The sequence below is a fragment of the Culex quinquefasciatus genome, chromosome 2, assembly GCF_015732765.1.
Source record: "Culex quinquefasciatus strain JHB chromosome 2, VPISU_Cqui_1.0_pri_paternal, whole genome shotgun sequence".
In the NCBI taxonomy this organism is placed as follows: domain Eukaryota; kingdom Metazoa; phylum Arthropoda; class Insecta; order Diptera; family Culicidae; genus Culex; species Culex quinquefasciatus.
Window position 1 is genome coordinate 192,763,728 of NC_051862.1, and position 14,000 is coordinate 192,777,727.

A 14,000-nucleotide genomic window follows, 5' to 3' on the forward strand; every position below is an offset into this window, starting at 1 on the left:
TTTATTACCTAACGATATATTTAGTAGGATAATCGTTCCAAAAATTTACTACCAAAAATTTTTGTGCTTTTGAAACTTTTGTTTTCACAAGTTTGAATAAGTTGCACATTTTGAACGCTTTTCAGGGTTAAGTTTTTAAATAAATCCAGAACTTTGAGTAAATCAAATTAATTTTCTTTTTTTAGTTTTTATTTGTGGAAAGTGGAGCATTTTTTTCGAAAATGAGTTTTTTTTTTATTGATTTCTTTAAAAAAATATTGTATAAAACATGTGAGCAGTTCTTTATCGAATCTGTCTTTTTTCTTTAAATTTAATTTTTATATTTTTTAATCCGGCTGAAACTTTTTTGGTGCCTTCGTTTTGCCCAAAGAATCCATTTTACATCATTAGTTCGTTCATATGATTTTCCATACAAATTTGGCAGCTGTCCATACAAAAATGATATGTGAAAATTCAAAAATCTGTATCTTTTGAAGGAATTTTTTGATCGATTTGGTGTCTTCGGAAAAGTTGTAGGTATGGATATGGACTACACTGAAAAAAATTATACACGGTAAAAAATGGGTGATTTTTAAATGCTTTTTTTGTCACTATAACTTGATTTTGCAAATCAAGTTTTACACAGTATTTTTAATTTTTTTTGTTTGTTTTAGAGGACATCAAATGCCAACCTTTACAAAATTTCCAGAATGGGCAAAAAATCTTTGACCGAGTTGTTATTTTTTGAATCAATACTGATTTTTTTTTAAAATCGAAATATTGGTCGCAAAAATTTTTCAACTTCAGTTTTCGATGTAAACTCGAATTTGCAATCAAAAAGTACTCCAGTGAATTTTTGATAAAGTGCGCCGTTTTCAAATTAAAGCCATTAGCCATAAGGTAACTTTTTTGAAAATTGTCGAAATTTTTAATTTTTTTAAATTGGTGCCCATGTTTGCCCACTTTTGAAAAAAATATTTTAGAAAAGCTGAGAAAATTCTCTATATTTTGCTTTATTTAACTTAGTTGATACGACCCATAGTTGCTGAGGTATTGCCAAGCAAAGGTTAAAAAACAGGAAAATTGATGTTTTCCAAGTCTCACCCAAACAACCCTCCATTTTCTAATGTCGATATCTCAGCAACTAATGGTCCGATTTACAATGCAAAAATATGAAACATTCGTGAAATTTTCCGATCTCTTCGAAAAAAAAATATTTTCAAAAATTTAAAATCAAGACTAACATTTCAATTGGGCCAAACATTAAATATTACGACCTTTTGAAATGTTAGTCTTGATTTAAATTTTCTGAAAATATTGTTTTCGAAAAGATCGGAAAATTTCACGACTGTTTCATATTTTAATATTGTAAATCGGACCATTAGTTACTGAGAAATCGACATTAGAAAATGGTGGGTTGTTTGGGTGAGACTTAGAAAACATAAATTTTCCTGTTTTTTAGCCTCTGCATGACAATTCTCAGCAACTAAGGGTCGTATCAACAAAGTTAAAAAGAGCAAAATAAAGAGAATTTTCTCAACTTTTCAAAAATATTTTTTCAAAGGTAGGTAAACATGTTCACTTATTTTAAAAAATGAAAAACTGTGACTATTTTCAAAAAAGTTACCTAAAAATGGATATAACATGAAAACGGTGCACTTTATCAAAAATTCACTAGAGTACTTTTTGATTGCAAATTCGATTTTACATGGAAAAATTAAGTTGACTAATTTGTGCGACCAATATTTCCATTTTTTGAAAAATTGTATTGATTCAAAAAATCATAACTCGGTCAAAGATTTTTTGCCCATTCTGGAAATTTCTGAAAAGTTGGCATTTGATGTCCTCTAAAACATATCAAAAAATAAAAAAATAAAAAAGTGTTTTTTTTGCAAATCAAGTTTTCGTGACAAAAAGTGAAATTAAAAATCATCAAATTTTTTTTTTACCGTGTATCATTTTTTTTTTCAATGTAGTCCATATCCATACTTACAACTTTGCCGAAGACACCGAATCGATCAAAAAATTCCTTCAAAAGATACAGATTTCTGAGTTTTTACATATCATTTTTATTTGGACAGCTGCCAAATTTGTATGGAAAATTATATGAACGAACTAATGATGCAAAATGGCTTCTTTAGGCATACCGGAAGCACCAAAAAAGTATCAGCTGGATTATAAAATACAAAAAAAAATCGAATGAACGGAATCTCAGAGAATTGCTCATGGGTTCAATTTACAATAAATGAGATAATGCTGTTTGATCAATATTTTATTTCAATATAAAATGTATGATTTCTATAAGTTACTGATTTAAACTTCAAAATATACTAAATATTTGTGTGACTGCAACTAAATTCACAAATCCATCCCTTTTCCCACCCCATTGCAAAACTTCAAATCCCAGCCAAAGTTCGAGTTCGAGTCAATCCGCACGACGACACCAAACCCCGCCCCAAAAGTGGCAGTTTCTCGTTACGCTCGGGCTTTATTTGCCAAAGTTAAACGGCGAGTAATTGGAATCGGTTTATGCCAAACGCGCCAAACATCATTTGAACCCTGAGGGGCGGGAGGGTCCTCGGGTCGGACGAGCGTAAACATTGATCTATTTTTGACCCGCAAGGCAGTTTATGACCAGTCAAAGAGTCGTCGTGCCATTGCTGGAGGCCTTTTTTTGGGGGGTTTCGAGCTCCCCAGAGGGGCGGTGGAAAGTGGTCAAGTGTGATTGTTTCGATTTTCATGGGTTTATGTCGACACGTTTGATGACCTTTTTCACACTTTATAAAACAGAATTGAAAATTGAGCTTTATTTTTGCTTTGGTTGGGCTTATTGCGCGTTCTACCAGTATCACAAGCGTCACACTGTTTGGTTAATTCGTCAGTCCAAATAACCGTGCGAAACGCATGACGCACCGCCATATCTGCAAAACTACCGGCTTTTGATAGCTTCCCACCACTTTCCCGAAGAGCTGTCTGCCAATTTTCCACCCGGCTGCGCTGAATTTTATGAGTAGTGCCGCCTCTGTATACCTGCACACCGTTCATATTGCTGTATATGCTAATTCAATTATTGCCGGCACTCTCAACAATGAACGTCAAATACACTTTCAGCCTGACTGCATATCGCTGCTTGTCAGCCCGTCAGCAGCAGTGCAAAATTTCCGCCGTGAAAATGGCTGGCCCTATCCCTCATCCCCCACCCCTCGCACCTTACACAATTGCTCCAATTTTCCCTATCACAACGAACCCGAGTACGTGCAGGCAGCGTTCGAATCACATGCAACATGGCGAAAAATGCCAGGACTTTCCCACCGGAAAACGCAGAACAATGTTTCTACGATAGCACGATGGTACAACAACACATCCGACCCTACCTTGTTCCCGTCATCCCTGTGTTGACGGGCGCAACTATTACACAGTTGAAAAAAATGCTTGTATCTCACAAAAGTCATAAATACAAAGTCGATATTTTTCTCAGTGCCCCTCCCTTTCGGCACGCAAACTGTCGGTACGGGTAGCGTCACTTTGCTTTCAATAATGCACATCAAATTGACATTAATGCAACCATTTAACACATCCCAGTGAGCAGCGGTAGGCAGCAGCACCGACCGTCCAAACTTGGTGGGGGCGTGGCTGGAAAATGGCGACTGAGCAACAACTGCATTTTCCCATGACCCATGACCATCCGATACCTGGTGCGGTGTGGGATTTTGTGTGTGCGCTAATTTGTTGACTTTTTTCAAATTAAATCAATTTAAGAATTAATGTTCACTCTGAACAAAGAGTGCCTTATTATCAAAAATACAAAAAAATACAAAAATTCAAAAATACAAAAATACAAAAATACAAAAATACAAAAATACAAAAATACAAAAATACAAAAATACAAAAATACAAAAATACAAAAATACAAAAATACAAAAATACAAAAATACAAAAATACAAAAATACAAAAATACAAAAATACAAAATACAAAATACAAAAATACAAAAATACAAAATACAAAAATACAAAAATACAAAATACAAAATACAAAAATACAAAAATACAAAATACAAAATACAAAATACAAAATACAAAATACAAAAATACAAAAATACAAAAATACAAAATACAAAAATACAAAATACAAAAATACAAAAATACAAAAATACAAAATACAAAATACAAAAATACAAAAATACAAAAATACAAAAATACAAAATACAAAATACAAAAATACAAAATACAAAAATACAAAAATACAAAATACAAAATACAAAAATACAAAAATACAAAATACAAAATACAAAATACAAAATACAAAAATACAAAATACAAAAATACAAAAATACAAAAATACAAAATACAAAATACAAAAATACAAAATACAAAAATACAAAAATACAAAAATACAGAAATACAAAAATACAAAAATACAAAATACAAAAATACAAAAATACAAAATACAAAAATACAAAATACAAAAATACAAAATACAAAAATACAAAATACAAAAATACAAAAATACAAAAATACAAAAATACAAAAATACAAAAATACAAAAATACAAAATACAAAATACAAAATACAAAATACAAAATACAAAAATACAAAATACAAAAATACAAAAATACAAAAATACAAAAATACAAAATACAAAAATACAAAAATACAAAATACAAAAATACAAAAATACAAAAATACAAAAATACAAAATACAAAAATACAAAATACAAAATACAAAAATACAAAAATACAAAATACAAAAATACAAAAATACAAAAATACAAAATACAAAATACAAAAATACAAAAATACAAAAATACAAAATACAAAATACAAAATACAAAAATACAAAAACAAAAATACAAAAATACAAAAATACAAAAATACAAAAATACAAAAATACAAAAATACAAAATACAAAAATACAAAATACAAAAATACAAAAATACAAAATACAAAAATACAAAAATACAAAAATACAAAAATACAAAATACAAAATACAAAATACAAAAATACAAAAATACAAAAATACAAAAATACAAAATACAAAATACAAAATACAAAAATACAAAAATACAAAAATACAAAATACAAAATACAAAATACAAAAATACAAAATACAAAATACAAAAATACAAAATACAAAATACAAAATACAAAAATACAAAATACAAAAATACAAAAATACAAAATACAAAAATACAAAAATACAAAATACAAAAATACAAAAATACAAAAATACAAAATACAAAAATACAAAAATACAAAAATACAAAAATACAAAATACAAAAATACAAAAATACAAAATACAAAAATACAAAAATACAAAAATACAAAATACAAAAATACAAAATACAAAAATACAAAAATACAAAAATACAAAATGCAAAAATATAAAATACAAAAATACAAAATACAAAAATACAAAAATACAAAAATACAAAAATACAAAAATACAAAATACAAAAATACAAAAATACAAAAATACAAAAATACAAAAATACAAAAATACAAAAATACAAAAATACAAAAATACAAAAATACAAAAATACAAAATACAAAAATACAAAAATACAAAAATACAAAATACAAAAATACAAAATACAAAATTACAAAAATACAAAAATACAAAAATACAAAATACAAAAATACAAAAATACAAAATACAAAAATACAAAAATACAAAAATACAAAAATACAAAAATACAAAAATACAAAAATACAAAAATACAAAAATACAAAAATACAAAAATACAAAAATACAAAAATACAAAAATACAAAAATACAAAAATACAAAAATACAAAAATACAAAAATACAAAAAATACAGCAAAAATTCAGCGAAAACCAGCAAAAATACAGCAAAATATGAATTCGCTAATTAATTTGTCAAATTCACAAAAAAATCTTATAAATTAAAAAAGTCTTTGGTAAGTTTACAAAAGGTCTTAGCCTTAAGCACCAGTTTTATTTTTGATCGGTTCTCGACCAAGTCATGAGTAATCAAACTCAAAAATGCTTTCAATTGTTCATCTGAACGTCCTTTAAATGCTACTTTACTGCGATGGCTGTTACAACGTATTGCAAACTAATCAAATTTTTGTACTTTAGATTGTAACTTAATTTTTTTTTTCAAACAAGGTTGCTTGCAAAACTTGTGTGTTAAAATTTTAACATTGATAGAAATTTGATTTGGCCACTAATTTTGATACATCCAATGTAACAGTCACATTTTTGCATATATGTTCGATAATAAGCTATCCCTTAATGCTTACATACTCAAAATTTTCAAAAATGTTTATATATTCATTTGATGGGCATTCGAAAAACCTATCAAAGTCACCCCGGGCTATCAAAGTCGCCCCAGTTTACGGTACCAACTTCATTGATGGCACTGTGATGTAACGTTAACTGCGACATGAACGATTCATGGAAATTGTCAAACAAAGCCAGTTCAACATTTGACATTTCAAGAGATCATTTCACCTCGCATGCCAGCATCAGCTTTAGATTCCAGCAGCGAAGTTTTCTGTTTTCCCCGACATCCTGCCAAAATTTCCATTTCCATTTCCACTCGAATCCACACCGGAAGCAGCCAGCCAGCAGACGACTACAAACAAAACACCATGGCCGAGCTGGCGTCGTCGCCAATGTCGTCCTGGACCTGGAGAGAGAAAAAAGATCGACGGTCCCAGTTCGCCCAAATTGGATGGTTGGCTTGTTGTTTGGGGCATGCCAGCTGAAAAATTGGTTATCACACCACGAGGGACAAAATGGGAGCACAAAAAAAGACACAAACTTGTCATCAATTTTGCGAATTGGTTCGCGTTAGAGCGAGGACATTCATTTTTTGTTACGGGTGTTGAGTAATGTAAACCAAAATGGAGCGCAACTGGTTCCAGGAAGAGTTTCCCACGCACAGTGGGTTGAATTATTTTATTATTTTGAACAAATATTTGGAATTTGAACAAATTATTTAAAATTTCCAAGATGGAAAAAATAGCAAATGCTTTAGTATTATGTAAGCACAAGTCCTTCTGGTTGTTGAAGATCCAAGTGGGCACTTGCGCCCTCAAACCCACTCAAATAAAGCCATGAGTGCGTGTTATCTCGCAAACCGATCGGTCGTTGCAAACTTAATTTTGGAAACGTCCAGTCCAACGGGCACTGTAATAATAGTAAATGAACCCAATTTTCCTAACACTTTATTCGTGGATTCCGGAAGCAATCTTAATTGAGTGTCCGGTCTGGCGATGATGGATGGATAATTTCGTCCTTTTCCCACCCAACTAAATACACTAGTTTTTCTCTGTCCAGCTTAACATTTTTCCTCGGAAAACCCTGATCTGGATGGAAGATTAAGTGTTGCCACGACCTACATTACCGGCCACGTCAAGCACGTCCTACACGTCGCAGTCGTCGCTTGATGGTCGGTGGATGAAAGAAAAAAATACTCAGGAACTGAACACTTAAAGCTGTGCAAGGATTAGAAAGGGGTGCACTCCCCCACGGGTGTCGTTCTGAAGTGATTGCCCACGCGCGCCGTTTAACGATGGGTTTGTTTACAGTTTCCGATGGGTTTCAGCAGAAGTGGGTTGTTCGTTTTTCAAGTGTTCAGTTGCACTTTGAAAATTGTGTTTGCGGTGACTCATGGTGGTTGAATAAGAACTTAACGTGTATGTGGCAGCTTCGAACATTTCTGACAAAAAAATTTCTTCTTTTTTTTCCATTTTAGGATTCCTGCAATGGTATACCGGTGACGGTTCGCGTCGACCCTAAGGGGTTCTATCTGTACTGGGTTGACCAGAACCACGAAATGGACCTGCTGGATATTGCCACAATTCGAGACGTTCGGACGGGACAGTACGCCAAAAAGCCACGGGTAAGTTTGTAAAATGGAAACAGAAAACTGAACTCAAGAGTCTTGAGTCAAGACTTGAGATTGAATATTCAAGACTTAAGTACTAAAGGACTAAAGAACTAAAGAACTAAAGGACTAAAGCATTAAAAGACTATAGGTCTACTGGACTAAAAGACTCAAGGACTCAAGGACTCAAGGACTCAAGGACTCAAGGACTCAAGGACTCAAGGACTCAAGGACTCAAGGACTCAAGGACTCAAGGACTCAAGGACTCAAGGACTCAAGGACTCAAGGACTCAAGGACTCAAGGACTCAAGGACTCAAAGACTCAAGGACTCAAGGACTCAAGGACTCAAGGACTCAAGGACTCAAGGACTCAAGGACTCAAGGACTCAAGGACTCAAGGACTCAAGGACTCAAGGACTCAAGGACTCAAAGATTTAAGGACTCAAGGACTGTGAAAAATGAAAATTGAAAAGTAAAAACTTTCTTATTTGAGGTAATTTGAAAAAGGAATTGAGTCTTCATACTAAAGACTGAGAATTATTTTACAGGTTAAAATAACTACACATATTTGATACCATTTTCCGCAAAAAGCCGGGACCGCGGTGTAGGGGTAAGCGTGGTTGCCTCTCACCCAGTCGGCCTGGGTTTGATCCCAGAAGGTCTCGGTGGCAAATTTTGAGACGAGATTTGTCTGACCACGCCTTCCATCGGACGGGAAGTAAATGTTGGCCCCGGTCCAACCTAAAAGGGTTAGGTCGATAGCTCAGTCCAAATGTAGGAGTCGTCTCCCTGGGTCCTGCCTCGGTGGAGTCGCTGGTAGGCAGTTTGACTAACAATCCAAAGGTCGTCAGTTCGAATCCTGGGGTGGATGGAAGCTTAGGTGTAAAAAGAGGTTTGCAATTGCCTCAACAATCAAGCCTTCGGACACCTAGTTTCGAGTAGGAATCTCGTAATCGAGAACGCCAAGGCAATGCTGTAGAGCGAATAGTTTGTTTTTGTTTTGTTTTGTTTTTCCGCAAAAAGACTGCCTGCAAAAAGCGCCATAATTTAAATTTCCCGCCACAGTGCCTTTGTGCTGGCGCATCCATAATTGAATCAACAAGCAATACATTATACGGAGGGGGGCGACATTTTCACATGGCTCCCTTGCCTCTTCGAAAGCTTCTCTCTCTCTCTCAGTCGAACACACCCCTTTCAGCGGGAGAGGAAAAGAGGAAAAGTGAATAAAAGCTTCTCCCTTTGAAAGCTTTACATCCGCGTGCTCGCAAGGAAATTCGATCAATTTTTCACGCAAATCTTGTTTCGAAAAACATCGATATTGCCCGATGATTGACTGGGAATATGAACAGGTGGGTTGTCGTGTTGTTTTGGGGTGGAAATTGTTTGTGTTTTCGGGAAGAATGCAGTTTTTTCAATGACATTTGCAAAATAAAAATGGATTTTTTTGTTAAAATTGATTTCGTTATCATTTCAATGCATAGTTTGAAATAAAATGTGAATAAATTGTGAATTACCTGTGAATGTTTAATTCTTATGTCCGACACAACTTGAAATTATTGATAGTAAACGCTTCTGTTTCGTCTAGGTATGATAGACTAGGGCAGAAAAGGATTTCAGTGAATTTCCTGCGCAAGACTAAAGTTGTAAATTTTGGATATAAATACTATAAAATAATTTTAAAACACCAAGCGTCTCCATTGAATCAAAATCTCATGGAATAAATTCAAGCTTGTTTTTTTTAATTTACAACATTATTATTTCGTTAAAAAATCACATAAATTAAATTCTGTCGATTGGAGCGTATACATAGAGCCGAAATCTATCAAACCGTTGCTAAACTAAAGCGTTTACATTAAATAAAATATTTTCATGATACATTAAAGCTGTGAAAGCCTTTATCATGGCTTTTATGCAGATAATTTCTCATGTCACTTCAATTAATTATGTATTCCGACTATAACCGACTGATTAAATTTATCGATCCATTTGTGACATATTTTACCAACATCCATTTCCAGAAATCACGTTGCAGATGGCAACAAGCCCGTTGGTGGTTTTGTGGTAACCATTTTTCAATTTCCACTCGCTTGCAGCTTTGTTTGTCCTACTGATTAATTTTCGACATGGTTTACGTGCAATCGAAGTAATAAATTATGCTCAGTAATTTAACATATAATGCCACATTACTGCCCTTAATCCAGAGAGTTGAAAATCGTTACTTTAAGCTCCCCAAGAAAGCCCTTAACAACTCAATCAACGCTCCAAAATCCTGACGTGTTTTAGAGTGAAACATTCGGGGCTCAAATTGTTTCAATTTGTCATTCCAGCTGACTTTCTAAACAAACATATTTATTCACTTCAGACCGCGAATCACTTTGACAGTTTTTTTTTCCGAGAGAAGAAGGGTGGGTCGGACCACGTGGCACCACCCCCCTGGGTCGATGCTCTTCCAGCTGGAAGCAATCGTCGTACATCTTGGCACAGCACAGCGCCTTTCGCACAAGGATTGGCGTGTGTGGGTTTCCGCTCTCACTTTTTTTCGATCCCCGAACCACCTGGCCACGTGGCCCCGGGACGTGCCGTGTCGTACGCCGCGTGCATGTGGGATAAGTGCGCTGTTAAATTTAATTGGATGCCTGTTTTTGGTGGAAAATAAATTTGTAGCACAACGTTGACGGGGCCGGGGACGTCGACTTGAATTGAGCTGTTGGCTCGTTACGAGCTAAGAGGGTGCACGATTATTAGCTACCGACGATTGAGCACTGTTAACAACTGATTGTTCCAGACTAATGATGATGTCAAGTTGTGGGAGGACTATATCGCACACTTTATATTGACTTTGTATAATTTATTTGAATTGAAAATGTTCCTTTTTGTGACCATTTTAAATCGGTGAAGCAGTTGTTCGAAGACTCCAACCCAGCTCAGACTCTGACTTTGTGTCTTCTACTAAGGCATTAAATCCAAGTATCCATCAAAATCACGATACCGCAATCACATATCTTACTGAAACCAAAATAATGAAACTTTGGGGGATTATATTTCTTGCTTTTTTAAGGCTTCCCAATAATTAATTGGTATCCCATTCGGTGATTACATAGTTGACCTAAATTTAAGGATCATGAAATAGAGGGAAAACCATTTATTTTATCCAAGTGTATCCAGCTCAACTTAAAGAAAGAGAGAACTTGAAACGGAAGAAACCACTTGTTTAGGGGAGTTGTGTTTAATTGAAATTAATTTTCATCCATGCTATGCTCCTGAGCACCAGCAACCTCCGGTTTGTAAATAATTTTAGAGGTGGAGTTTGAACTTTCGAATACTATTAGGGCTGCCTTAAAAATAATTAAACAACCTTTCAGTTTGCAACTCCGCAATTTTATGATCATCCCTACCTCGGGTGAACTTTCGTGGCGTGCCAAAGGGCAATTCAAGATTTATCGTTCTAACCGTTCTTCACGCCTGAACCACCGGAGGGTACGGCTCGTCATAAATATTCACCGCCGGGGGCGCGCGAATTATGTAATGTGCCCCTCAAAGCTGAATTCGTTAGTGGGTGTAATTTGTCATTTACATGGGTCATCGCGGTAATACTTTGTGGAGCGCTGGTTTTTTTATTTTTAATGACCTTTTTTAATATTTAGGTGAAGATGTTTGGATTGATTTTTTTACATTCAGTTAACACCTTAGAGTTAACTTATCTAACTTTAACTTTTCTTATATGTCGTGAGTTAGTTATCGAAAAAATTTCAAAAAGATTGATTTAGGTATCTATTTTTCAACTCCCAAATTAAGCGACTCTCCAAAAGCAAATTCAGAAAATCAATCTATTTGCTATTCGATACCCATTTTGGTGATACTTACTCTTCTTACCACTGGAAGTGAGACTATTCGTTTGAAGGATACAACAATAGTCTGCGAACCAACATTGTCGACCGAATCTTGGTCATCAATCTTGCAGTGATTGTCTACGGTTGAAGTGGATTTCTAAATTGTGTAATCAAAATTGATTGGTGCAGCACTCTTAGGATATAATTTGAAAAGCAATTTTATTTTTGTATTTGTTTGGAGAATCGAACTTAAAATTTAACATTTTTAAGAATTCAATTGTAACATAAATTAGTTTAATTCAAGAATTTCCTCTTAATAAATTCACATTCTTGCTTTGTAAATGAATGTTTAGGATAATTATCGTCATCATATCTGATTTTTTCTCTTTATTGAATATTAATTTAATCTAATCGGTCTTTATGGGTGAAATCTGACGCAAATTTTAGAAGAAAGATAATGAAATTTTTAGGTGGATAGGTCGACTAGGAGTCATAGAAGAAGATATAAAGGACGGAAACTAAGTCAGCGAAGGGCCATTTGAGGAAGTATGTGTGTGTGATCAAGTCTTTTAGCCTTCTAATTTGGCTCTGTACAAGTACTGAGCGAAACACACAGTAAATGTACAGAGACAACTTATTCCTGCAGCGTCATCCATATGACTCCCGGACGATACTTTATTGAATAATAGATGATTTCTCCACATTTTTAGGTCTGCTAATTCAAAAAAGAGGGCGTCCAATTCGGGAATTCCCGGGAAATAATTTCAGTGATTTTTTCAAACCCGAAAATTCCAGAACCTCGGGATTTTTTTAAATTTTGTCCCGGGAATTCCCTGAATTCAAAAAATATCAATCTTTGATCTAAAAATTCCGATTTGGTTATGGAAATAGATGAACTGTTGAATACTAAGTAATCGATAAGAATTTCAAAGCATTAAAATTTGTATTCGGCATATATCAGGATTGATTTTGCTGTTTTTTACAAATCCACAAAGGGCGCTTTAAATATTTTCTGTTTTTATATTTTTAAAGGACTTAGACCGATCCAAATATTTTTTAAAGTTTTTTTTTTTTTGTTGTTTTTTGGCAAAAAATATAAATATTGAAATAACAACCCATAGTTTTAACATTTGCTAGGAAAAAGTGTTTTAAAATGCATTTTACACTAGTTCAGTTGTTTTGCAATCATTAGTTTTCAAAAAATGTTAGATCTCACGAAAACTAAAACTTTAACGAAAAAAAACTTTTCGCGATAGTAAACATCGATTTTTTTTTAAAATCAAAAGATTTCTAAATTAATCAAAACATGTTAAAAATGGTTTTATATGCAGGGGAATACAATTTAAATTGATTTCAGCTGATTACACATAAATTTCCATTGAAATTTTGAAGTTTTTTGAAAAAAATAATTTTTTAGCCCCCTGATTTTTAGGCCCAATTATGAAGGAGAGGGGAGATAATTTACGTATATTTTTTATTTAAAATTTATAAAAAATATTGATTTTAATTATTTTTTATCAAGCACTGACATCTGGACAACTTAGGACAAAAGTAACGAATTAAGACAGCTGTTTACGTCGTATTTTCCGTAAATGTTTTTTTTTTTTGATTTCGGTTAAAACAGGAACAGAACAAAACAATCAGTTCACCGATTTCCTAATTAATTGCTCTAGAAATTCCTGTACCTTTCATACTGTAGTCGATTTTCTAAAGTTGGCGAAAGTGACTTAAAGATAATTTGTTAAATATATAAAATATGCTATTCTTAACTTTTCTAGAATTTTAAATTGGCTGGTAGCATTTAATTTGTTTTTGTTTCTCGTTTGGACAATTCAAAGAAATGTTTAAAGCTTTTTTAGTTAGTAATAAAATAAATAAATATATTTAAATGAAGCTTATTTAATTTGAATTACATTACATTAAAATTGTAGCTCATTAAAATCCAAAGCACAACAAAGAACAAAAACAAAAAAAAAGTAAGTAAATTTGAACATAACATAGTTGAAAACTATTTGGAAAACATTAGATTTTATCATTCCAAATCTTCTTTAAAGTACTTAACAGCTTTAATTTTATTTTCAACAGTGAGTTTTAGAATATATTGCAATTTTATTCGTCAAATTTCACTTTTCCATAAAATTGTATTAATTTTTTTTAGGCCGATGCAAATATTTTTCTAAGTTTTTTTTTCCTCGGTTCTGACCGGGGTCGAGGAGGAGGGGCGAAAAAATTAAATAACAATCCATAACTTCATCATTTCCATTGAAAAGGTGTTTTAAAATGCATTTTACTCTAATTCAGTTGTTTTGCAATCATTAGTTTTACAAAAAAAA

At 33.0% G+C, this 14,000-nt stretch overlaps 1 protein-coding gene across 7 annotated transcripts in view; it reads left to right on the forward strand.

Annotated features, from left to right (window-relative positions):
- LOC6031888 (1-phosphatidylinositol 4,5-bisphosphate phosphodiesterase classes I and II) overlaps positions 1-14,000 on the forward strand; it is a 203,963-nt gene that overhangs the window by 97,180 nt on the left and 92,783 nt on the right. For all 7 annotated transcript variants that reach the window (XM_038252352.1, XM_001842532.2, XM_038252348.1 and 4 more), the window contains exon 4: positions 7,706-7,852. In XM_038252352.1, coding sequence (XP_038108280.1) covers positions 7,706-7,852 — 147 coding nt within the window. The remainder of the gene's footprint in view (positions 1-7,705; positions 7,853-14,000) is intronic.